The sequence below is a fragment of the Epinephelus fuscoguttatus genome, linkage group LG20 (genome assembly GCF_011397635.1).
Source record: "Epinephelus fuscoguttatus linkage group LG20, E.fuscoguttatus.final_Chr_v1".
Taxonomy (NCBI): domain Eukaryota; kingdom Metazoa; phylum Chordata; class Actinopteri; order Perciformes; family Serranidae; genus Epinephelus; species Epinephelus fuscoguttatus.
The window spans coordinates 15,442,301-15,469,850 of record NC_064771.1 but is presented as its reverse complement, the minus strand read 5'-3'; the positions used below and the strand labels follow the sequence as shown (position 1 = coordinate 15,469,850).

Sequence of the window (27,550 nt, the reverse complement as noted above, 5' to 3'; positions counted from 1 at the left end):
TGACAAAGAATCATTGATTTAACTCTTTTTAAATTAGAATATATTTGCACAGGACATTTACTTCGGTACAATTTATAGGACGTCCTCATAGGCCTTATTATGTTAGTGCAACTGTCCCTGTCCCTGTGTCCCTGTGTGAAAGTTACCAATATTAACTCTCCTGGGTGCTTCTGACTAACTTTGCGTCTATAAATGATTAATCCACCGAGGGCCTGTCTGTAGGGTTTGTGGCTCCGTTACCCCCAGCAGACTTTCAGTTATTTTGGACACACTCATCTCTCCACACTCTCCTCACCAGCGATGTGTTGATTTTCCCCCTCTCTGAGCAATCAAACTCTTGTGACGGATGACTTATTGATCCGTGGACGTGGACATTCCTTCCTTGTTTGGAGACGAGAAGCTTTGTTTGAGGACATCAGGTTTGCCTGAAAGGCAAGAGGAAGGGATGGCAACAAAGGCCCTGGATGTTTAGACTCAGAGCATGGTGACGATCTCAGACTGGCTTCAACACTTGTAGGTGCTGCATCTTTGGACTGGATGTAAAATTCAACGGGCAAAGACGGAGCAGTGTTTGGTGATTGGAAGAATTTAAAGAGGGTTCAAACAGTGAGGCTCCAGTTATCAGTATGGATGTCTTAAGAAACAGAAAAAATCCATGGGTGCTCTATGAGACAGAAGTGCCATACAGCAGGTTTTGGTGAGTTTTCTTTGGCTTGTTGATCACTGTTAATAAACTGTATATGACCTGTTACTGCATACAAAAGCCTGTTTGTCAATTTTACATGTGGTATGCAGGCTATACCTCACAATACTTCACCATAATGTCATACAATTTGTCTATATTGTGTGACATCATCTCACATTTTAACATCTCAACTCTCTTCCTGTCAAATAAAAAAATACTGTGAAATATATATGCCAGTTTCAATCTTCAGCTGACAGTACAAGAAACAAGTCATCTATTGAGTTGTACATTTGCATCTCTCTGGTTCAGATTCACATATTTTCTCCACTCAGACACTGACAAGGATTTCTTCCACCCTTCACACACAGTGTCGCCAACTCTTTGAGACACAGCAGCCATTTCTAACCTCCCTTTTCAGCAAACTAATACACTTTTATTACTTAATTATTTTATGGTTCCATTAGCATTAGTGAGAAATGTGTATGATGTAAAGGACCACTCATGCATGTCCTGATGGACCTGGAAAAGAGCTCACAATGCTGAGACATGTGACTTATTGTTCCAGCTTGGAGTCTCCCTGAGCAACGGGGCCACACAGGAGCTGCTGGTGGTGAAGAACACTTTGATGTTTTAAGCACGTCCCCCAAAATCAAACTTATTCCCCATTCGCAACATTTACCAGGTGCACTGTTCAGATCACATATATTCCTCTCACTTAGTGGATGTTTCAGATGGATATACATCATAAAGAGTTTTTTGAAAGACTGACTTTTGGATCAGCAGTGTGTCGTCCCAAAGCTGCCACTTGGGAGTGCTGCATTCATTCATGCTGTGAGGCAGTCATTGATGGAATTAATAAACAGTCAAAACTTATTAACAAAAACTATAAATAAGTGATGCTAAGACAACAAATTATCCCCAATTAATCAGTCTTTGGCCTCTGTTGGCTTCAATCCTACATAGCCACACTGTCTTTACTTCTTTCTTTATGCTTATGTCCTCCATGTTTTTCAAGCAGCTGTACACCTGCACACACAAGAATTAAGTAAACTGAAAAATTACCCAATTTCCGCACAAATTAATATTTTCTTTTATGATCATTGCTGCAGTGATCCAGCTTGTGGAGTAAGTCCTGCAGAAAAATTGAGCCCTGAGCACCTGCAGCACCTAAGAAATGCATTTACCCATCCAAAAGCTGGAGCACAGACACACGAAAACAGGCCTAAAGGAAGGAGTAGAAGGAACAGAGGAGGAAATGAAGAGCATGGAATGAAATTTGAAGAGTTCCGGGATGTTTTGAGGTCTGTGGTCGGTCCAGATGTTGAGGACACATGGGTTGAAAGGTTCTTCAGTGAGGTAAGGAGAAATAAAGAGATGTCTATGAGAAAGTACATTAGCTACATACTTTACAGGCTGTAAAATAGTGTAATACAGCCCACCCATCAGCATAAACTTATTGTGCCAACACATGTTTTAGGATGATGATGTAAGGCCATTGTTTCATATCCAGGTAGATATTCGCTGTACCGGGGAGGTGAATTGGCAGCAGCTTTGTTCCTACCTGCTTTTGGAGTACACTCAGAGAGAAAGAGCCTCCATCCCCAGAGCTGCTCTCCTGGACTCCCAGCCACTGATGAGACACTGCTCTTATAACAAGGTAGAAATCCAACATTCGATATCTGGTAATATGAGAAGTAAGAAGTAAGTGTGCATATTTGTAGGATGTTCCAGTGGTTAAACATATACACTGAAAGGCCAAATGGGGGTGCCAAATTTAAAGGTTTTTTGAAAGACTTATAGATCTGTGTAGTTTTGTGTAGAGACGGACTGCACCCACTTTGTGTCTACCTGCTCAAGGAATGCAGAAGCTAGGTTAAAGGGACAGTCCACCCAAAAATGAAAAAATACCTATTTTTCGTCTTACCTGTAGCACTATTTATCAGTCTAGATTGTTTTGAAGTGAGTTGCAGAGTGTTCCATTATAATGGAACTAGATGCCAACTAGATGGTACTCAACGTGCCTAAGAACACATTTGAAAAACTCAACAGCAATGTCTCTCTCCAGAAATCATGACCCGGTTTCTCACGATAATCCACAGACCTTGTTGTGAGCAGTTTAATGTAGGAACTATTTTCTTTCTACTGAACTTCACTCACCAACCGTATCACCGCGCAGAAGGAGGCATACATCTCTTGCTAGCTCACCTAGCAACCACTGAGCTACCTAACATTTTAGTTCAGCAGCTGAGGAGGATGCACATTAAGGTTTAAATGTTGCGCTGTCACGAGTACAAGTCTCTCATCCATTAGTAGATGCACGCTTCCTTCTGTGTGGTGATACGGTTAGCAGGTGTATTTTGGTAGAAAGCAAAAAGAGCGCTCTGGGGATGATGTTTTCCTGTTTTTCTATTTTTCTGGGCTAAGTTACTGTTACCCTGGTCCTCTCGTCAACAAGCCTATGGGATTTTTCCATTGGATTTGGATTATTTGCTCAAATTAAACTCTGTGGCAAACAAACATTTATGATACTTACATGTTTTGGTCTGCAAGATAATCTTCACAAATGAACACCTCTTTTATGATTTTTGAAGCCAAAATTCAATCACCAGAAGTAAAAAGCTAATGTTAGGCTGTTGAACTACACCACAATCGTATGAATTAACATCGCCACCACAACAAGGCTGTAAAGCCATGTTTGGCGTGATGACATCCTGGAGTGTCATTTAGCTATCAGCAGCTGCCTTTTTTAAGACACATAAAGCTTCAGAATTCACAGGTGTGGTACTAACTGACAAATTTTATGTTGTACAACAAAACGTGAAACTCTCTGAAGCTCGTGTTATCCAAAGAAGTCATTTCAGGCATCTTAACCAAAAACCCACTGACATGTGCAAAAACAGTGCAAAAACACTAACTCATTTCCAGGTTTTACGACTCATTTCTGGGGCACTCTATAGTTCCTACATGAGACTGCTCAAAACAAGGTTTGTGGGTTATCTTGAGTCATAATTTCTGGAAAGAGACATCCCTGCTGAGTTTTTCAAATGTATTTCTTACCTCCTTGAGCACCATAAGCAGTGTCATCTGGTTTCATTACATTCAAGAGAAGGCAGACATCTCTAAAGCTGATATCTCCAACACTCGTTACCTCACACCAAAACAATCTAGATTGATAAATAGCACTACAGGTAAGAGGAAAAAATATGTATTTTTAAACTTTAATATGGACTTCAATAATAGGTAGTTTTTGAAACCTTACTCAGTCAAAGCCTAACAAATAAATGTAACTTTGATAAAACAAACATTCCTACACTAACTTACATGTAAGTAACCCCAACTTATGTTACATTTAATGTAAAAAAAAAAAAAAAGGTCACTAATAATGACAAGCCTACTGCAAGAGTATACAGGCCAGTCTTATTCTTACCAACTTACCAGTCAGAGGCTTTCAGCAAAGTTCACTGCCCAGCACCAACTGGCAAAGATAGCAGTTATGCTAGCTGGTGACGAAAGTCCAACGTTAGCAAGCTAAAGCACCTTAGATGTTGTCAGAGACCAAAATGAAGTTAAAAAAGAAAGTGAATATCAGATTTATATTTGTCAGGTGGACAGAAACAGGGCTCCAGTGGAGAAAAATGTTGCATTGTGTCTGTTGCCTGTCTGCTGTATGTGTTAGCAGTTAGCTAGCATATTAACAACGTTAGCCAGCTGTGTGTGTTGTTAGCCAATGGAGGTTTTCTGCCCCAAAATGAGTTTTGTTTTTGTCTGTCTCTTGTTCCCAGGTTAGATATCTGCCCTGGGCTTTAACACTAATCTTTTTATTTGGGTTTAAAACTTACAGCACATATACGTTTTTATAAATGATACTTAAAGTGTTTGCTGCCAATGCTATAAGGCAGGCTGAGGCATATTGATTGCTCCAGAAGTTGCCGTTAGCATCCTCTGCGGGGTGACAAGTTTACTAGCTGCACTCAGTTTTCTAATTTTCTTTTCTTTGCTCTTCTTATACATCATTTTTCTAAAAGTAATACTTTTATTGCTCCAATGACCTTTTTTTAATTCATTATAGTTTAACTCATTCCTCCACAGCGGGAGCCAACAGTGCGTGTGGTTGCTGTTTCCCACCCTCCTCCACTCCGCTATGTCAGTGTCAGTAAGGGAGGCCAGATCACTGTCTGGAGCAGCAGCCTACACATCTTCAAAACCCTAGGGGTGAGTGACATCATGGTACTACTTTTACATTCACATGGAAGCACAACACACTCACTCACATGTTTTATATTTAATTCTATTTAATGCAGCTTGCTGGAGATCCAACAGAGGAAGTGGCCAACACCAGGAGATTCAGAGGCTGGACCACTGATGCTGTCTCTATGGGCAATGTCCACAAGGTTGCCATAGCAACCGACTGCAGGGACTTGCATTTTGTCAATGTCTCCATGGGCAGTTTGTTTGAAGATGTCCACTTGTTTGGTATACGTGATTGCTGTTACTAAACTGAGCTGTTCACTAATAAGAATCAGTGACTGTACAATTATCCAAATTTTCAAGTGTTAACTCCTTGTCTCATCTTTGCTCCAAGGGTTTCGTAGTGTCCCGACTGCTCTTTTTTACTGGTATGATGTTCAGGTAGGACCACTATTCCCTTGAGATGTCCTTTTTTGCTTCACAGATGTACTCGAAAATCAATAAACTCATCACTTCATGTGGTTTTTCCCTCAAAGTGTCCAAAGCAACCTTCACTGCTGCTACTGGGGGATGAAAGAGGAGGTGTACATCTCATGTGGTTCCTGAACCCATCTAAAGGTCTTTTCAAAAATCCATCCAAGGCAGAGAAGGGCCCGCAGAGGATCTTTTTTCCAGTAAGCATGGTCTTGTCTATTTAATTACTTAGCTCAGTCTCTGGTTCCTACAGAGAAAAGTGCCATGCAAACCCAAATTTTAAACAGTGTAACAGTGAGTCAGCAATAATAAGCACTTATTGATTTCACACCATTTTACATATAAGCATTTATTGTTATCCTTCGTGACAACAGGACCTCGGTAAACACAGCGACATGGTCTCCTACCGTCACATCCCCAACATCCACCAGGAGCCAATCAACAGAGTGATGTTTGAGCCTGACACCAATGTAGTCATGACATCATCAGAAAGTGACACCACCTCTGTGGTCTTTATGAATGTGTCACTGAAGCAGGAGCCTTATATTTGGAAACTTAAGCAGGTAACCGACAGTGAAAATGACACAGTGTGATTTTGTCTGATGCTAATAGCAGGTTATTATGTGTTGTGTATTATGTAATAGTGCATCATACTTTATTCTTTTGGTTATACTTGTATAATGAAAGTTTTTGTTGTTGAATTTTTAAGAACTTTCAGAAACACATGTTCACAAAGTCAGGTTTAAGCACTCAGTGATTCAGTCTCTCAGAATTCCAACTCTTTCCAGACATTTATTTCTCTATTAAAGTTGAATGAGAAAAATGAAACATAAAAAAACAGGGAGAGAGTATAATGATTTTTGTCATTATATACTTTTGATGTGGATCAAGGTCAGATGAACACATGTCACAGTACTCTGGTCTGGGTGACCCTGTCCTAACTGGGTGGGTCAGGGTTTGGAAATCCACTTTCACTCCATTAAAATTATTTAGAAATCAATAAATGTCCTTACATGGCAAATGCAAATAGTGCATCCCCCATTCACTGAATTATCCCGAGCCAATTTTATGTAGAAGAACAAATATGAAATGTGAGTCAAATTACTTCTTTCTAAATTTGATTCTTGCTCAGCATGCAGAAGCAGACGGTGCCACTGACTGTGGAGAGAAAAAGTAATGCTACTGCACAAAATGTTATTAAACTGGGTGGTGATGCTTCCTGTTATTCACAATGGGGTTTTTTTGAGCAAGCATGCTCATTTTATACTCCAATTAACTGTCTGGACATTTTAACAATGAAAAACTCCTCAGTTCAAAAATATTGAAACCAGCTGACTTTATTTATATCTTAGAAGCATGAACATGCTTTATTTTTCAAGGGACAGAGCCATTAAGGAGACGGTTCATCCCGAAATCAAAATATATATTTTTCCTCTTACCTGTAGTGCTGTTTATCAGTCTAGATTGTTTTGGTGTGAGTTGCAGAGTGTTGGAGGTATCAGCTGTAGAGACGTTCAAAGCACAAAAAATACATTTGTAAAACTCAACAGCAATGTCTCGTTCCAGAAATCATGAGCCGGTTACTCAAGATAATCCACAGACATTGTTTTGAGCAGTTTCCTGTAGGAACTATTTTCTTTCTACCGAACTACACCCGCCAATTGTATAATCAGGCAGAAGGACGTGTGCATCTACTCATGGATCAGAGGCTCGTTCTTGTGACAGTGCAAAATGTAAACATTAATGCCGTCCTCCTCGGCTGAGCTTTAACGTTAGCTAGCTCAGTTGTGCTAGGTGAGATAGCAGTAGATGCACTCTTCCTTCTGTGCAGTGATACAGTTGGGGGGTGTAGTTTGGTAGAAATAAAATAGTTCCTACATGAAACTGTTCACAACAAGGTTTGTGGATTATGTTGAGTAACTGGGTCACTATTTCTGGAAAGAGACACTGTTGTTGACTATTTAAAATGTATTTTTTTGAGCACCACAAGCCAAGTACCATCTAGTTCGATGACATTCAAGAGAAGGCAGACATCTCTACAGCCGACATCTCCAACACCCAACAACTCACACCAAAACCATCTAGATGGATAAACAGCACTACAGGTATGAGGAAAAAGATGTATTTTTGATTTTGGGGGTGAACTGTCCCTTTATACACCAGTTCATGTGTATCTGCATTAAGCAACATATTCTGTATCCCATCCTGGTCTTTTTGTCTCATTTCAGGGAGCTAAATGTTTTGACTACAATGCGTCTCTGCAGTTGCTAGTCACAGGAAGTTGTGACCGAACAGTCAGACTATGGACTCGATTTGTGACCACACGTCCCGTAGCTACGCTGCTGGGTCACCGCACCACTGTGTTGGATGTTGCTATCTACCAACCTGTTGGGCAGATCTTCAGCTACTCCAGAGATGCTGTGAGTCATTAAAGATGATGCTTAGATCTGTTTTACGCAACATGATCACAACAGAGCTTGTTTATTTTTAAGTGAATGAATTGTTTCTTTGTCAGGAGCTGAGGGTTTGGGACATTTCCAGTCATCACTGTTTGAAAGCCGTCTCCCTGCAGTTCCCCTGCCAGCAGCCAGGTCGAATCCCAGAACACGGCAACTTCCCCTTCCTGTTGCTGAGCCCTCCTCTTCCTGAGCATACACAGTCTCATCTGGTGGTGGGATGCAAAGATTACCTGGCCCTGCTCAACCTGGCTGAGACAAGAAGAGGAGGGGGCGGATGGCTGACAGATGAAGAGAGGGAACCAAAAATTCAAAGTGGTCCTGCCCTCTCCTGCGCTTTGTACAACCCCGCTCTGAGACAGGTAGTGACTGGACATGTCGATTCATCTATGTCTCTGTGGGATGTGGAGACAGGAAGGAGGCGACTTCAGATCTTAAACGCTCATGGAGAGGATGCCGTCACCTGCATGGCACTAGACTCCTCCCACAAAAGACTGATTACTGGGGCTCGCAATGGCACTGTTAAGGTTTGATACCACTTCTCACTGTCAGTTTGTACAAAAATGCTGAATTTGTTCCAGTTGGTGCACCAACAATGTGTATACATATTTATTTCACATATATGAGAAAGTCAGAGAGAAAGAGTTTGTTAATGAGAGGATTGTTTCCCCAGCAGGTGTGGAACTTACTAAATGGCCTTAATTTGCACAAACTGGAGCCTGTCACCAATTCTGAGGTCACCGGGTTGACCTGTCTCCATGACAACAAGCTGCTGGCTGTGGGGTGGAGCCAGCGAATCGCTCAGTATGACATTGCAACTGCCAAGGTAAAATGAAACTTAAATTGACAATCCACAGCACTCTCACATAGAGTGACTTTACACCAGGCTGAGAATCAGTGTTTCCCTGCCTTCTCTGGTTGAATGTTTCAGGCCTGTTGCACCTGTAATCACACATAACAGTGATGTCAGAGGGAGTAGAGCCATGTAGTATCACTACAACGAAGTGAGAACATAAACCCCTGAATAGCAGCAAAACAAGATTTTAAGTTACTCTTTAACTGTTTACTTTTAACTAACACAACAAAATAAATAGAAGGGAACTTGGAGAGCACACACCAGTCTGCCAAGGCCAATAGTCCAGTCTTTACTGATATGCACATCTGCAAGCACAACCACTATATCTCTGGATATATTTCCAAAACTATTTGAATTATGTTAAAATGCTGTTGTGCCTTACCGAAACCTTATTACCTCAGCTGTGCATTTATTAGGTATTTTTACAACATTAATTTTATTGCTTGCTCTTGGGAAGTGTAAATTTTTCCTTATATGTCTGCTGGATTTTATTTTATTTTATTGCAGATAATTCACATTTGGATGCGAGTAAGAGTGTAATTAGTTGCATAACCTATTATGTGTGTACTTACGTTTCCATAGCCACAACTTAGTTTGAGAAAAAATGTCAATACAATTGTATCAGTTCTCCCTGAGTGCTCTATAGAATCTGCTTTCTGTAATCCTCTGTAGGCGTCCCCTACAGAGGATTACTGGTATCTGTGAATGTGGATTGTGATATGGAGCTGTTGGATTCCTAAAATTGGCTGTTCTGGCACTACCGAACTTCACTAACATCCACTGGATTTGAAGATGTATGCCATTTATTACACTGAGGCCAAATGCCCTATCTAACATTATTAACGAAAGTGAAAAATAATTAGCGTATTCACCCCATGAGTTAGATCTGCTCCAAAATTCTGTCTTGGCTCACGCTACAGCCTTACACCAAGTCTCATGAAAATTGGGCCAGCAGTTTGTTGTAATCCTGCTGACAAACAGACAAAAAGAAAAGTTGAATCAAAAACTTACACTTGTTGATGGAGGTAATAATGAACCATAATATTCCAGGTCTTACATTTTTCCCTTTATTTTCAATTGAAAGTCAAGGTACAGAATATATAAGGTACCAATTTGTACAACCTTAACACATAATAAACATTTGTAACACCCATTTTTTTGTACAAATTTGGAACTCACATTGTTCAAGTATATTGCTTGCTAGCAGTGTTGTTCTTCCTTGCTTTCTTTAGCGCATTGCCGCAGGATACCTCACATAATCAAACTTGAAGTAAGAAAAAAATGCAAGACATTCTTAATTTTGTGCATGTTTGGTAGGTCTTTTCAGGGAAAAATGCTTTGCTGGACAAAAAATACTTTGTCATGTTTCTAACAGTAAGAGCCATTTGTTTAGAAAAATAGGATAACTGCAGTTAGCGTGAGCAGATATCATTACCGGACGGACAAGAAAGACAGAATCACAGCATTAAATGCATTACAAGAACTTTAGATTGACAGGCGATTCCGGGAAGTGCAGCACGCATATTCACTAATGACCAAAAATCTTAAATACATCAAGATGCACACATCGAAAAGTCTTAGCCTACACGCCTTTGCTCATCCACAAGTTCTTCCCCAGATGTTGAATGCTGGATGATGATTCCCACACAAACAGTTGTCACCATAGTGACTAATCTGGTACAGACTTAAAACACTACATTTTTGTTAAGAAACAGTTTGTCGTTCAGCCTGAGAAAATATTTCCTGCAATTGTAGCACAAACTGTATTTGAATACATCCAATAAATATGTAGGTGAATCTGTGGTATCTTTAAATCAGACCTCTTGTGTCTTTTTTATTGTTAGTAATGTCTAGAACGTTTTAGAGCATAAAAAAGATTCACCACATCCACTGACACATTTATGCATTTTATAAGAAATAAAGATGAAGCATTGCCAGTGCCAGTATAAACACCAGTATGACCTGCAACATGAGACAAAAGTCTAGACGTGCATATTTTTAGACCTCAAATTCTTGTGTTACATTTTACCTCTCAACCTTTAACTACCATCTGCTCTGCGGTGGGATTCATCCCTCGACTACAGCAGTAACATGCAGTATTTGTGCTTCTCCAGCAAATTCCCAGTCCTGTTTCTCCCCTACTCATAATGTTTCTCATTATAAAGCCCCCTGTGTCAGCAGAGCCAGGTCTGCAAGAAAACATTTTCAGTAAAAAATAAAAAAGCAGGTGATGGGTTTTTTTTTGAGAATAAATGGTATCAGTGAATGACGTAAATTACATTTACACACGCACCTGCTGAGATCAAAGACATCCATGCCATGCAAGACATCTGCAGCAGTATTTCTCTGGCGTCCATCATGCTGAGCCTCCGCGTAGTCCATTTTAAAGAGCTGACCTCAACACTGTAGCCCAGAGGTGTAAACAAAATCAGTAAAGCAGAGAAGGAAATAGAGCTGCTTTCCACAAGGCAACACAAACAATTACATGTGATTTCAGATCATTTGTAAACTGTCACATGGTGAGAAGTGATGTGCAAGGAGTTGCACAATTTCAACCAACAAGCTCAGGCACGCAGTGGAATACAGCACAGGACTATTGATTTTGAACCTGAATATTACATTCAAATGTTTCCTTCATTTATGTAATCAGTAACAAGCTTTGCTGTTGTTTAATATTGCCATCTTTACTGTACGTATAGGATTTGTATGTAAGAGCTGGCATGTCATGGAAGTCCAGCGGTGTCCACAAATCAGACATCTTGGCCGTGTGTCAGTGCTCTGCTCTGGGCGTTGTTGCCACGGCGAGCCATGATGGAGAGGTCATTATCTGGAGGCTTGAGACACAAGGACCAGCGCTTCACTTACAGAGACGGACACAGAATGGGTGAGAAAATGTAGCTGTGTGTGTGTTATCTTCAAGTGGCAACTGAAGAATTAAGCCGACACCAAGTGCCAAAAACTGAAGTTCCTCAAGTGACCTCTTGAGGCCCCAGACGCCAGTCAGTCCCCATAGACACCCATGTTAAAAATGCCCAAAAACACATGTTAAAATTCGTTCAAATATCGTCACCTCTTGTTAAAGCCTTGTGCAAGACTGTTTTCCTAATCCTCCTCCTGCACACCCTGGGTGTAGCTCCAGCCTACACCCGCAAACACTTTGACCATACATGCCCACACAAGAGATTGATTATCAATAAATTGAGTCTTCTACTTTGCCACAGGGAAAACACATTATTTTATTGTGGTATTAGGAAAGATAATCATAACTGTTAGTAATAGCTACTGAAATTACATTCTAGTGCATAATTTCATTCATAATTACAGTTATTCTGGTGTCCCTGGGGTTCAGTGTTATTATAATTATCTATAATACGCCCTACTTTTCTTTTGTATTGTAATGTCTTGCTTTTATCTTATTTTCTGCTTCACTTGTTGGCGTCTTCATCCTTCAAGTTAATTAATCTCTTGAACCCACATGTTTTTTTCGACTGCCTGCTCCCACAAGCAGCAAAGATAAAACCAAGTGTTCCTATGAGGTTTGTGTTGGGTCCCGCAGGACTTTTGGGATCCCAATCCCAGTGTAGTCCTATACCTCAGGTCACTTCTGGCTCTAAATATCCATGTTGGCTATGGCCAAATGCCAAACTAGAGGCTTTAAAATGGGAGCCCACAAACCAATGGGTGACGTCATGGTGGCTACATCGATTATCTTTATAGTCTGTGGTCGACCTGCTAAGATTTGTAACCGTCCCAGTATAAACTCATTTTGAGCAAGCTAAAATTTGTCTCCTCACTTCATCACTTGTGATATCATAGGCACCACTGACCAGATGTGGGATACTTGATGTATCTTACAAGTTTTGACATTAATCAAACTGACACTAATCTTTTTTTATTACTCTCCAAAAATGTTAAGGATAACACAATAAATTCTAAGACTTTGTAACTGATTATATTTACTCAAGAAGTGTACTTAAGTAAGTGTTTGAGGTACTTATTTACTTTTCTTAACTATTTCCACTCTATGCTACCTTATACCTCTACTCCACAACACTTCAGAGGACAATATTGTACTGCATTAAAGAAAAACAAACATATAATATGCTACGAAATGCAATACATTGTTAAAGAATAAACCAATGGTCCCTGAACGTTTATTTATATAGTACCTTTCAAAACACAGTTACAAAGTGCTGTACAATAAACTAAACACATGTAAAACACAAGGAGAGTAAAGCAAATAACATGTCCCATGGTCATGAGCTCTGGGTAGTGACTAAAAGAATGAGATCACAGATACAAGCGGCTGAAATGAGTTTCCTCTGTGAAGTGGCTGGGCTTAGCTTTAGAGAAAGGGTAAGGAGTGCAGACATCTGGACTGCTCCTTTGCATCAGTTGGGTCAGTTGAGGTTCGGGCATCTGATCAGGATGCCTCCTGGGTGCTTCCCGCTGGAGGTGTTTCAGGCACGTCCCGCTGGTAGGAGGCCCAGGGGTAGATCCAGAACACACTGGAGGGGTTACATATCTCATATGACCTGGGAACACCTTGGGGTCCCCCAGGAAGAGCTGGAAAGCGTTGCTGGGGAGAGGGACGACTGGGGTGCTTTGCTTGGCCTGCTGCCCCCACGACCCAGCCTTGGATAAGCACATGAAAATGGATTGACAAATATGTCATAAATGTCATCCAAGTAAAAGATTTTTAAAAAAGTGCCTAGATGGAAACTATACAATATTCTCATGAGTACTGCATCCTTAGTGGATGATATCCTTTGTTATTGCTTGTTTATTTTTTCCTCTGCTCATGTGCATCCAGAACCTTGCCCCCTGTGGACAGCCTCTTGTTCCTTCAGCATCGGGCCAGCAACAGGAAGTTGAGGAACAGAGGTGTCCTGGTGTCATCGCAGGCTGGCTGTGTCTGCTTTTGGAGCATCACTGGACAGACACACACTTATGGTGAGTGGGGAAGAGAGAGGTAGGGTGGATGCTTAGTGTATAATTCAGAAGAATGTATGAAGAACATGAATTTAGAATAAAACTCTCCCAGTATGAGGGAGGTCGAAGCACCAAACTGTACGAGCAATTGACAAGCAGCTGTCAGTGGTAATGACCCTCCCATAAGATGGATTTACAAACAGCCCGAGCAGTGACAGTTAGGCTGAACTGTCGACTTGGCCTCCTGCCTGTACCATTCCTGGCAGCCCACAACTATGTCTCTTTCCAGATCCCATCTGTGTTTAGTGGTGTGGGATTCATGCACTGTGACCGCGGCATATGTGTACGAGCATGCATGGGTGTGTGAGTGAGCCAGTGTGCATTTGTGTGTGTGTGTATATGTCTGTATTATGTGTCCATACATTTTTCTAGCAGAGAGGAATTTGATAGCGTGACATAATAGGGAGATGTGTGACATAACATTAAAGGGTAGCAATTTGCCTCAGACGTTCAGACAGTGTTCTTGAAATTGGAACATAATCTGACTATAACTACATTTATACACATGCAACTTTATCCTTGTAGACCCTCAGGAGTCCAAACCTACAGGAGACTCTTATAAAAATGTAAATGCATCTACATTTTATTTGGGTTTGTTATGTTTGGAAAACTGCATGAATAAAGTTCTTTTTTTTCCCCTATTCCAGGCCAGTTCTATGCTCCACAGCAGCCAGGTGAGCGTGTGCTGTGCCTGAGCTCAGATCAGACTACAAATACCATCCTGGTCTCCGGAGACACAGCGGGCTGGCTTCAGATCTGGGACATCTATCACTATGCACTGGACATCCAACGCGAGGTGAGTGTATGTCTTTGTGTGTGTGAGGCAGTGCGAATACATAAAAAATGTATGCTGTACTGTATATCCCTCTATACCTGAGGTGTTCTCTTTCCACACAGCCAGCTTATGATCGTCCTCCTCTGCTGCAGTGTTGGAAGGCTCATGAGAGAGCATTAGTAAGTGTGGAAGTCCTTGAGGTGGCTGACAGATTGTTCATCCTCACAGCCTCGGCTGACGGCTCCGCTGGACTGTGGACAAAGGACGGTGGACACGTGGGTTCTTTTGGGCAGGAAGTGATGTGGAATATCAGTGACCCAGCTACTTACCAGAGGTGTGGCTCATGAGCTTGTCTCTGTATCTCAAGGAAATATATTAAAGTCCCTCTACAGACACATTTATAGTTTACTTACTCTAATTTTGTTTGGCATGGTTTACCCACATAGTTTTAAACAACTCTGAGAAGTCTTTGAGAAATGTACTTGGGATAGGTATTGCTTCACTTTCTGCTTTCTCCAGTGCTGCTCACATTAGGTTGACTGGTGAAAGAGAAGTGCACATCAAGATGGGTAGCGTTAGAGGAAACATCAGAGGGATTCATCCATAAATGTTTAAGCCTCATTCCCATGTTGTTAAATACCAAGGCTTTGAGTTGGTGGTTCGGTCCGACTACCAACCCAAAGCATTGGTATTTGGCAAACTCGTAATAAGATTCAGCTATCTACTATCCTTCTCCAGAGTTGCATAGGGGCAGCTGTGGTTCAGAGGTAGATCGGGGGTTCGAACCTTGGCTCCTCCAGTCTGCATGTCGAAGTGTCCTTGGGCAAGATACTGAACCCCAAATTGCTCCCGATGGCTGTTCCATCAGTGTGTAAGAGTGTGTGAATGGTTACTGAGTGGCAAGTGACACCTTGTATGGTAGCCTTGGCCACCAGTGTGTGAATGTGTGTGTGAATGGAGTAGTGTAAAAAGCGCTCTGAGTGGTCAGAAGACTGGAAAGGTGCTATACGGTGCAGTCCATTTACCATTTACCATACAGCACCTTCAAATACAAGAAACAAAACACAAATAATGCCACAGGTTGATCTAAAATTTAATGGTGGCTAACTTTTCCTAATTTGTTAAACCGACTGAGGGTTAACAGATTGACTCTGTGTGTCGCTTTTAGTGTGCTAACTCTTCCATGGTTGAGGCCATAAATGCTAAAAATGACTGCACACATGCTGTCCGTGAAGGATACTGGATCATAAAGTCCAAATTTTGAGGATGACGTGTGTAAACATGGCAGCCTTTTTGGGATTTTATCATTTAATTCCGCCAACACATAGTAGAGTGTGCAGGAGATGTCCAAACAAGTAACGATGTCAACAGGGAATGCTGGGTGCCAAATTTAATATAGAGGAGTGCGTCATGGTTGAGTGCGTCCTCCAAAAGAAACTTCCCCCGTTGTTTCCGCAGACATTCGAGTCTTTAATAGAAACTTCAGTTTGGTTTAAGGTCACAAACTCTGGCTTGGCCCAGGCCTTTTCTGTGTGCTTGTCTGTATTGCTGTCACATGTTGGGTAACATGAACCAAAAAGGAGAGAACACTCTGAAGTAATGAAACTTAAAGAGAGACGACAGAGTACAGTGAAGTGACAGACAGAGTCAGCACATGCTTAGATACATGTGAGAGCGAGGGAGAAAAAGACTGTGGTCTAAAAGGCAATTATGTTGTTTGCATCATCTTGTCTCACGCTCTTGCTGTCACTGCCTCTCTGGCTCCTGATTGGGCAACCGTGCACAGAGTGCTGACAACATTTCAGTGTCTCTTCTGTAGCTCTTGCATAAGTGTTGTGTAATTCAGATTTTTTTTAGTCATGCCAGAGCTGCGGCTCCAAGGATGGCATTGTTGGTCGGTCAGCCGAAGTAAATCTTGCAAAGCAAATGACATTTCCATCAGCCTCAGCTGTACTTTGTGTTTAGTGATAATTAGCAAATCAGAGTCCAGCACAGATCTGATTCTCAAGACCCGCTTCCAAACCAAAACCGCAACATGTGTTACAGCTCCCGCCCCGCCACCCGCACATATGACCAATTAGTTCTGCAACCCAACCCGACTCGCCAACACAAGATCTACTGCCTGACCCAAAACCACAAATGCTATAACCATGCACTTGCTATTCCAAAAAATTAGCTAGGCAGCACATTTAAAAGTGATTATTTGGGGATTTTTTATACATGTGAAACTAAGATAATATATTTTAAAATGATGATTATTCAGGCAATACAATTTAAGTGAATATTTTTTTGCTTACTCACATAATACTGAGCGGCACATCTCCACAGTTAACATGCCTGTTAGTAATGCACCTGAGTGAAGCAGCTCTAATATTCCAGGTGGCTCAAATGACAGAGCTGACATAAAGGATAAAACCATTAAAACAGTAAATCAATTATCATTATTCTCAATTTATTCTGATGTATGCATCTTCTAACACCCACATTCCAACCCATAGGTTTGTTTTTTCAACCAGAACCAAGAATCAGGACAAAATACCACAATTGAATCATCTATTTTGCTGATCCACTGCCAGGTATCCAATGCAGGACTCTGCAGCAAATGTTAGCATGCTAACATGCTAAACTAATAACATGATCAACATTATACCTACCTGTTAGCTTTGTTATTGTGGGCATGTTACTCTGCTGACATTAGCATTAGTCTCAAAGCGCTGTGCCTGGAGACTGTATGTGAAGATGAACAACACGTCTCCACATACTCCTGTTCTACAAAAATGGAGTTAAAGTGCTGTGGATATGGCCAGATATCTTGAACTTTTGGAGTGAGAGTCTGTGCAGTAGCATTTGAGAAGTGGAACCACAATGCCAAGTTCCCATCCATACACTCGTCCAGGGCCATTGGTTGCAAGCACACTGATTAACACTCATTGGTGTCAACCGTAATGTCACAAACCCCTTTTTATACCATCAAATAAAGCAAGAACCACCTAAAATTATAGAAACCATCTTTAGAAAAAAATGATTTGACATGTTCTTTTGAATTTTTTCTAGTTTTGCCCATGTCTCATCAACTAACAGGGAGGGGGCGGGGTTTATGACCCCTACTGCAATCAAGATGTTTTGACTGTCATGCTGTTCATCTTTATATACAGTCATAGAGTGCTGCAGGGATGATGTTTTTGCAGGCCCATGCAGAAGTTAACATTGCCCTTGTTCTGCAACAAAAAACCCAATAGGATGTTTCCATGGAATTTTGGATTATTGCAGAAAACTAGCTCAGTGGCAAGCAGAACTTTATGATACTTACATGTTTTTGTTTGCCAACATAAGCTTCACAAATTAACACCACTTTTAAAACTGAAATGTAAATGCAATTGCCAGAAGTAATAGGCTAACATTAGGCTATAAACGAACCACACCATGGTTGTATGACTCAATGTCACCACCACCACAAGACTGTGGAGGCTGTTCAGTGTGATGACGCTCTTAGTCTCATTTGGCCACCACTTTTTTGTAAGACATCTAAAACCTTCAAAATTTACAAGGGTGGTATTTACTGACGCCATAGGACAAAACGTGAAAGACTCTTAAGCTTGTGTTAACCAACCACAGACCTTATTTCAGGCATCTAACCAAAAACCCATTCAAAAAATAAATGGCCTATGAGACAAGGGTGCTAAAATGCTAACTCATCTCTGGGTTTAAGGACTCATTCCTGCACCACACTGTAGACTCTTAGACTTGTTTGGGCTATGTGGATATGTCCAGTCTTTTGCCTTTTGCCAAGCAGTAAATACTGTATAGGACCACGTGTTTTAATAATGCATCAGCAAGTGTAAACAGTGTAAACAGCAAGTGCATTAAAGAATTCCACATATACATAGTTGCAACAAGATGTTGTCTTCAACGTAGAGGCTGCAAAACTTTCCCACAAAAGTCCTGAACCTTTCAGCTGTCTTTTAAACAGTTAATCAGTGTAAAATTTCAAATGTTAAAATTATGATCAGTCAGTTTCAATTTACCCAGGACAGCAGTGCTATAATACGCACACACACTCACAGATACACACACACACACACACACACACACACACACACACACACACACACACACAGAAGGAGCACACAGAGTACTCAAGTGCAGGCCAAATTCACCACAGAACTGGAGAACAGTTCTGGTTTAAATCAAACCTAACAACAAGCACTCGCACAGATATCTGACTTTGTGACAAAACATTATCCAGCAGAGATCACTGATCCTGTCTCGTTCAGTGACATGAACAGAACTGGGAAACCTGTCTAATCTAAAGTAAACAGCTTTGTGTTTGCACAAGTGAGGTCCCTTCAGCAAAGAGCAATATCATTTGGTTCTGACATCGACAGGAAGACACAGAAGAAACTGACAGAAGCAACAGAAGACACAGAGGAGAGGACTGAGAGTGACGAAACGGTGCTCAGCGAGGTCAAAAGTCGAGAGCCTGACCCCACCAACAGGGGTCAAACTTCACAGCAGGAATGCTGTTCTGAAGGTAATCATTCTGTGCAAACAGGTGTTTTGAGGTGCTGTAAACACACACACATACGCAGATGGCCTCTCCCTGACCCAGGCCATCTCCAGTCACATTTGACTGTGCACTGGGAATCTCCCTTCCAGTAATTACCACTTTCGCCAGAATCCCTCTACACATGTGTGCGGCTGCTGCTGCTGCTGCTGCTGCTGCTGCAGAGAAGGCTTTAAACGTACAGGTCGGGATGGCCTTCCAAGCTAATTAAACCTGATACTCTGATTAAATCATGTCCAATTTCACCACATTATGAAGAGAAGAGTCAGAGCATTCTTCACATTCTCCTCCTCTGAAGTCTGGAGCTCAGCTTGGGAACATTTGGGCAATGTTCTGCTCCAGAGACGCAAGCCAGATTGTTTAAAAAAAAAAAAATTAAAGTGCACAAATGCTCAAGGTTTGTGTGTGTGTGTGTGTGTGTGTGTGTCTGCAAGACATTTCCTACACTTTCCTTTCACTGTCTGCCCGTTACACAGAGCTTGCCAAAATAAGCGATTAGCTGTGCTTTCTTAGCAACCACACCCAGACACAGTTATACACACACACACACACACACACACACACACTAACTAATGGTGTCTCCTGTCATCCACTTTAGCTTCGTCCAGCAGCCCAGCAGAGAATGACCACGAGCAACCTCAGCAACCCATGGTAACCTGTAAACACACAATCTGCAGCCGATGAGTGTTAATACCTGTCATCCTCATCTCAAGTGACTTCTTTTCTTCCCTACATGCATGCACATCCATCTATTAACTGTGTGTGTGTCAGTATCTGTGTGATGCTTTGTGTCAAGAGAGGACACATCTGTGTGATGACATCCGCCACAGCAATCACTGTTGATTGGCTGTTTTCGCCCCATCAGGCGCTGGTCCTGCAGGTGACTGTCACACTGATTACTTGATCCTTTCCCTTCTCTCCTCCTCCTACTGGCTGGATTAATACCTGGGATAACAAATAATTTATTGAAGTCTTTCTAACTTTTGCATGTCTTTGTTGTTTAAAAACTGTACAAATTACCGAATCAACATTAAAGATATACTGCTTTTCCTAAAAAAAAGAGCAATGTAGAGACTTACACAGTGGTAATCCCTCTTAATCATCACTTGTAACCCTCTAGAAGTGCGTGGAATTGTATTAATCTGCAGAGACTCTGCCCTTTGCCTGTATTTTCTTATTTTCTTCTCATCTTTGGGCACAGCACAAAGATAAGGTCGGGACTTTATAAACAGGTAGTGACAGGGCGCACCATGTGCCAGACAGTAAGCAGCATGCATCCAAGAGGAAGCTACAAAACTTGCGGACACAGTGGAGAAAACATGCAAATACAGTGAGGCAAAATAGCAAGTGCACAAAGCTTGTTTTAAACCAGAGGGAATCTGGGGTTGGCTCTCACTTTCACTGGCAATACTATTCGCAAACAATAACCGACAATTCCTGCAGAGTGTACCTTAAAATTAATAGTTTGACACCGTAAGAAATTTGGTTATTTGCTTTCTTGCCAACATTAGGATGAGAGGATTGATACCACACTTTTTTTTTTTTTTAAAGATTTTTTTCTGGGCTTTTGCCTTTAATGGACAGGACAGTGTGTGAAATGGGGAACAGAGTGAGTGAGTGGGGACTGACACACAGCAAAGGGTCACAGGCAAGACTTGAACCCGTGACCGCTGCAGCAAGGCAATGCCTCTGTACATGGGGCGTCGGCACTATCCGCTACTATACCAACACCCTGATACCACACTTTTTTTGTACAGCAAATAAGAGGCTACAGCCAGCAGCTAATTAGCTTAGCTTAGCACAAAGACTGGAAACAGGGGGAAACAGTTAGCCTGGCTCTTTCTAAACTTATCAAAAGCCTTTAACTAAAACCTCTCAAGCCTACTCATTAACACATTATATCCTGTTTGTTCAAATTACATAAAAAGTGAAGTGTAAAAATGACAATTTGGGGTTTTACAAGGATGTCAGACTACTGTAGTTACTGGCAAGACATACCTAGAGTGAAACATCACAATGCACAATGCATGATGACGTTGGTGGGTGGTGTGCGGTCTACTGCTGTAAGATTCACCAGTACAGGTTTGAACCCAAATGCATGACAAAGAGGCAATAGAGTTGCAGGGAAGTCAACTTTAATAGATCATTTCAGGCAGAGTTAAAACCAGGAAATCAGTCCAGCCAGCAAACAAATCCAACAAGGGGCAGGCAGGCAGGGTCAAAAACAGAAGATCAGGCAAAAAAGGGAAAGTATGCTGGATAGCTTGGCAGAAAGGCAATGTGGCAGAGGGTGGGGGAAAATGGACTGATATATATGAAGGACTGATGGGAGAATGAGCCACAGGTGTGGAGATGGGTGGGGAAAACCAGGTGCAGGTAATGAACAGACTGAATGGGCTGAGAGGGAGGCGTGATCTGAAATGACAGGAGAGTTAGTGATTAGACATGAAAACAAAACCAGATGAAAACAAACAGAGTTGGGATTCCTGACAGTTGCATGCAGTGTTTTTGTAACTTATTAATAATCTCCTTGGGATGCTGCTTTGTCTTCATAATGGCAGCGACAAACTTGGTTGTCCATGTGGCAGCCCATAGTTCATCTAGTAGACAAATCAGAATCTTTATTTTTTAAGCACGCAATAAATGCCATTAGCACCAGCGCAAACCAGCACCCTGGTGTTGGTGTGGATGGACGGACGGACTCGGGGTGCTTTCAAATCATGATGGTGGAATATGCGGTTGATGACTAACTGCCATCAGTCCAACCCTAACTTTTGGACAGAGCCAGGCTAGCTGTCTCCTCCTTCCTCCAGTCTTTAGGCTAAACCAGGCAAAGTGTCTAGCTTCAAAATTAATATACTGTGGTTGATCTTCTTATTTGTCTTTGAACTGAAAAGAAAGCCGATGACTGTACCACCAAAATGCTGAACTATTCCTTTAATCTGCTGTGCAAAAAAGAATACAAAAATTGTGGTCTGGTATGGTATGAGCATTAGCTTGTTGTGGCTAATGTTAGCTAACTTAGATCAAGTGAGTCAGTTTGCTAAAGTTCTGCCTTTATGCTACTTGTGCTACTATGAAGCTACTTTTTAGCATTTCTATTTAAGCACACTATTCCATGTATTGGGACTTGAAGTGGCTGCTGTTCAGCATAACTCATAGTCTCTCTTTATTTTTCAAAATGCTCTGCTCTTTGCTGCTATAGTGACTGATTTTCTACTGAACAATCAATAAACTCTTCTAGACAGCGTTGCCACTTTTAATTTCAGTGTATTATGTAATTACTCTATAGTGGGAGTGTTTATTGTCGAGGTTTGTGGACATTCAGTAGTGGCCAACATAAAAATACTGGTTAGTACACGCGACTATAAAAGGCTCGATCAATTCAGGAGGAATGTGAGGGCGCCGTTCCACTTCCTTTTGTATGGGCTGTGGCTGTAGCGCTCCACGCTCAGGCTGAAGTTGTCCAGAAAAATGAAAATGAAGGGATAATGAAAGAGGGAAAAAGGAAGAAATAGAGGGATACTGCCTTTCTATTTTAGATGCATCTGATGGGAAAGTGCATGTCTTATCCACGTCCTTCTTTTATGTTTTATCTTAACTACTCTAAATCTTTCTCTTGATTTCTCTCTCTGTGGCGCTTCTTCAGCCTGTCTCTGTTTACTTCTCCTTGTCCTCATCCCTTTATATTATGCGTTGTTCTGCCACACTGTGCATTTGTGGCCTTGATATTTCTGTAGCTGCCAATTTATTTGGACCGACTGCCGAGAGGTCAGACAGGAAGTTAAAAAGACTTCCACTGATTCATCCGACTACTTGAGATGTTTGTTGAAGGAAGAATGTCAGAAATGCCTTGATGCTGCTGCTGCTGTGTAAACTTGTTCCATCTTTACGAAAATTGTTTTCTGAAGCTGAAAAGTCTGTTCTTCATTTTCCTCTTTTCTACTCATATTCTTTTTCCAGGAGATGCTTCCACTGAGGATTTACCCACAATCCCTGGGGTGTGGTATCAGAGTTTGACTGGCAGCGAAAGGCTCAGCTCACAGCAACTGGAAGGAAAAGTGAGATTCCTACCTGTCCAGTCAGATATAAACGAAGATGCAGACATGAATGCTGTTTTTCTGCCTTCCTTTTTTTTTTTTTATAAAGTCGTCTTGAAACTCTAAATCGAATATGTCTTTTTTAATATGTCATATGAATACTGTGCTGGCACATATCCCTCTTCAAAACAGCCTGCGATACTGACTGCACCACATAGCGTTTGGCTTTTTTGTCTTATTCTTTTTCATCTATTCCAAACCCTGCTCGCTTCCTGATGTTTGGTCCAACTCTTACTTGAAAGGAGTAGTTTTGACATTTTGGGAAAGACCTGCACTCATACGCTGAGAGTTAGGTAAGAAAATAGAAACCACTCTCTACTCAAAATATGAGATACAGCCAGGTGACGGTTAGCTTAGCATAGCATAAAGACTGGAAACAGGGAAACAGCTAGTCTGGTTATATTCAAAGGAGAAAAAAAATGGGGGGTTATGTGCGAGACTGTTTCTTGCCCGAGGACGTGACCTCCCATAAGATCACAACTTGTCGTGTTTCCCCCTAACTACAGTTACGCTAAGTTTACTGTAACTAATTGGCTGTACCTTAGCTTCATACGTTTTTCATACACGTGCTAGCTTGGTTTGACTTCGTGTGACACACTGCGTCAGCCCAGTGGGGCAGGAACTTGCATCTCCATAAAACAGGGCTACTCACTCAACACATACTCATACAATGGTTTGTATTATATAGCAACATAAAGTTACAAACTTAACGTAAAGTTACTGAGGTTAAGTTTAGGAAAAGAAACATGGTTGGGCATCTTTAGGAAACACAGTAAGGTAAACATGGCAAGTAAAGTTACTGTGGTTAGATTTAGGAAGAAAAAATGGTGACAACTTACCTTAAAATGACTCAAAATTCATTCAAAGATCATAAAGTTCTGAACACCAGTCATGACCCGTCCTACTCTCACTCTGATTGGCTAGTACTCGTCACCTTCGTTCCTTGGGATGGGTAGGTTTAGGCAAGAGGAGTGGGATTGGTAAGAGTTAGGGTAAGAACTCACCCTGGGAAAAATCCTTGGGGAAAGTCCTGTGTTTTGTGACCCATCCACTCCTCTAGTGTGTGTCCCTGTTGGACTACTTCCTACTTAACTCTTGTCAGCACATTGGTCACATGATTGCAGACTTTCCAAATACAAGGGTTGCACACACATAACTGGCTCATGATTGCGTGGGAAGTGTAAGAGTTTTGGTGCATTAATTTTTCATAGGAAAACGTACAATCAGTGCATGAGAACAGCCTGACCCACTTTAAGATTTGTCTTTAACTGATGGCGGGCTTGTACTTGTGAACCCATAGAACATTTTTCTGTCCGCCCTGCTGGTGTTATTGTGGTCAACAACTTTCTTGTACCGTTGGAGGAGTTTTTAATTTTCTCTTGGCACCGCACGAATGCACGCCGAATGCCCATCTGCTGCCTGCATGGTCCTCTTGCTCTAAACAGTAAGCAGGGCTTATGTTTCATCCACAGACCAAGTGCTTGCCACTCTCTTTTCTTTTCTCTTTGCTTTTTTTTTAGATGCAGATGAAACTGATGAAATATCTTCTATGTCTGACAATAGCAAACATTAAACATGTCGCTGAATCATCATTGAATGTTGACATTAAATAAATATGATAAAGCCCATCTGCCGTCACAGCAACCCGCTTGGAGGTGGTCGCGCCTGGGCCCAACTCCTGAGCTGGTCCATCTCAGTGCAGCTTGGCCCATCTAGTCATGGAAAAGCAAATCAACGTGAAATGGTTTGACTCCACGCAGCCAGAAGTGCCAGTGGAAGAGTTTTATAGTGCTCTGTGCTATTTCTGGGTAGATACTAAAATGTAGTCACCAAACATCAACCCAGGCATACTGTACAAGCATCAGCACTCGCGTTTCTACATGGTTGTTTCAATCCTGCCACAACATGACACAGATTAATATGAGGCAAATCAGAGCAAAAATCTACCTTATAATTCATTTTACTTGAAGACATAATCTTATACGTAATGAGACGTAACCCTAACCTTCTATTTTAACCGAAACATTCATAGCTAGCTAGCTGCTAACACAAGTATTGATATCTGTATGCCAGTTTCATTTGGTGGCAACCTTCTAGCATTCTCTACAGTCACTTCCCAGAGTCTTGAGGTTACTATGAGGTTGCCAGGCAACCAGCAATGACCCCAGGAAGTTACTGTCTCAATCCAAGTCTATAAGACTGAATTGCAATGTTTATTTACAATAATTTGCGGGTAGAAAACCCAGTGTTGAGCAAATGCTAACTTTTAGTCACCTAAAAAAAAACTTTAAGATGGCACATGTCTCCACAATTAAATAAATTGACAGTTGTCTGCCCAGAAGTGATTGTAGGTGTTAGCAAGACGTCTCGATGATTTGGTCTTGACAACATGAACATTCTGAGTGGGTCCCTTTTCCTGTTGAAGTGTTTCTTTTTGCAGTAGCTGACAAGGAAACTATAAAGGAAGAAAAGGACATGATGTTAGTGACAGCGTTCTAGGAGCCAGACTTGGTGTCAGTTCTATTGAAGTCAACGGGGCAGGCACGACAAATGACACTATCACACATCATATCTGTGTTGTTTCACCTTTAACTGAAAGACCTTCCAGCAGATTGCAAAACACACATTATATAATGTTAATGACGTTTTTTTTTTAAATGTGTGTGTTTGTTTTCTTACTGGTCTTCAAACAGGTCACAGATCTGTCTCAAGATGGCAAACATGATATCATGATAGATAAACAAACAAGGCAGGTCCTACATGTTATAATTGACCTGACTGTAATTATAACCATCTCAGTTTATTCTGGCTGGACTCAGTTAGGGTAGGTAAATATTGGCCTAACTAGGACTAGTCTAGACCTTAGTCTACAGCAGTTTGCTTCAGTAATTTACATTCGTACTAATGTAAGTCATCTAACATTAATTAGCTAGCACACATATAAGTCATGACAATGGTTAAGCTTCAGAGGCAACATTTGCTACTCAGGGTAACTCAGCAGAGATAGCGCTGGCTAACGTTAGCTAAACATAGTGCAAATGCTAACTTAGTTCATTGTAAACAACGTAACAAGTAGTAAGTGATTAAGGTCCGAATATATAACAATTTTGCGAGTAGCGCCACTTGCTGACAATAATATTAATTAATATCATTTACAGTTTAAATTTTGGTAGCCATTGATATGTATTATACATATATTCGCTAACAGGAGGTAGGTTAGCTACCTTGGACCCAACAGGGGCTGAGATGCAGCTGACGGACAGAGCCATAATCTGTTTAAAGACCAATTACAAGGAAAATGAACACACACATTTACATAAAAAATGTAAGTAAACATCACATAACATGATTTTTTAAAAATTTGATAGAATGATTGAATGAAACAACAAACATGTGACATGTTATAGTGTGATTTGCCATGCATGCCCTATTGACTCCAATAGAAGTGGCACCAAATAAAATGACCTTTTCTTCTTTTATAGTTTGATTGGTAGCTCACAGGAAGTAAACAGGGACCAAAGCTGTTGCCCTAGCAACAGAGTAGCAATGAAACAGTCTATAGTCCAGAACATATCATTAATTTCAGACAAAGACAGGCTAGCTGTTTCCTTGTTTCCAGTCTTTATGTTTAACTCAGTAAGGGTATTTAACAAACTACTGCTTTAAACATTTTAGCTATGTGTGTTTCCTTTGTATTGTGAAACAGCAGCTTCACAGTACCCTTACTGTTGTATTTTTTATCAGCAGTATGAAATTTCCTGATATTTGAGACTTCTGGGTCGTTCAGACAGACATCCAGACAGACAGACATCCAGACAGACATCTGAGCCATCTCACCCATTTATCTCAGCTCAGCCCTGCATCCTGTATCATCACAGGTCTGCTGAATTGCACAAATTGGTGACGCAGGACTTTGTGCCCTATTTTCGCTTGCTTTCTTCCCATATTCGATTTTGCAACTTCTTTGCATGTGCTTGCCCGCTCATCCCTAAAAAAAATGGGTTATTTTAAGCACCGGTCTGGATGTTTTAGCGGGGAGATGGCAGGGTTTGTTTCTCTGGGATAAATACAAACAGACACAGCTGGGACAACCAGGGCAAGTCATCTTTTGCCTCCTCAGGCATCTGTAAGACATAGCGTTGCTGAAATGTGTTGTGTTGACAGAAGTATCATCTCTCCACTGATGTGCACAGATTCTTTGATATTAAGTTACTTCATTTCTAAACAAAAGTATTTATCTTTACCTTTTTTATGTGCAGTGGAATAAAAGCCAAATAACATACATTTTTTCAGGTTGTTGTCTGTGAGACAGTGGGACCTTTAGTTAAAGGGATTTTTTTGCCATGAAAGTCAGTTTGGAAATACAGTTTCAAGAGAACACGTACAACTGACAGAAAGTTAAAATGGAAAGCTTATTCAGCTGTAAAAAATGTGGCTTCCACTGGTCTGAACGCAGACAT

The 27,550-nt window shown here is 41.2% G+C and overlaps 1 protein-coding gene across 5 annotated transcripts; it reads left to right on the top strand.

Annotated features, from left to right (window-relative positions):
* Positions 1-153: 153 nt before the first annotated feature.
* On the top strand, positions 154-23,381 carry LOC125881300 (WD repeat-containing protein on Y chromosome). 5 transcript variants are annotated; one of them, XM_049564389.1, is made up of 19 exons: positions 154-697; positions 1,795-2,041; positions 2,196-2,342; positions 4,775-4,897; positions 4,987-5,158; positions 5,268-5,314; positions 5,410-5,547; positions 5,722-5,910; positions 7,576-7,767; positions 7,863-8,330; positions 8,480-8,629; positions 11,359-11,543; positions 13,473-13,612; positions 14,299-14,447; positions 14,579-14,760; positions 18,812-18,957; positions 19,589-19,641; positions 19,762-19,870; positions 22,954-23,044. In XM_049564389.1, exons 1-18 carry the CDS (start codon positions 627-629, stop codon positions 19,831-19,833), a joined length of 2,871 nt encoding a protein of 956 aa, XP_049420346.1. In that variant the 5' UTR covers positions 154-626; the 3' UTR covers positions 19,834-19,870; positions 22,954-23,044. The 5 variants fall into 5 exon arrangements, 4 of the variants coding, with proteins under 4 accessions (XP_049420346.1, XP_049420344.1, XP_049420347.1 ...); XM_049564387.1 differs by having other exon boundaries at positions 156-697; positions 14,549-14,760; XM_049564390.1 differs by lacking the exon at positions 19,762-19,870 and having other exon boundaries at positions 156-697; positions 14,549-14,760; positions 19,599-19,641; positions 22,954-23,381.
* Positions 23,382-27,550: the final 4,169 nt, after the last annotated feature.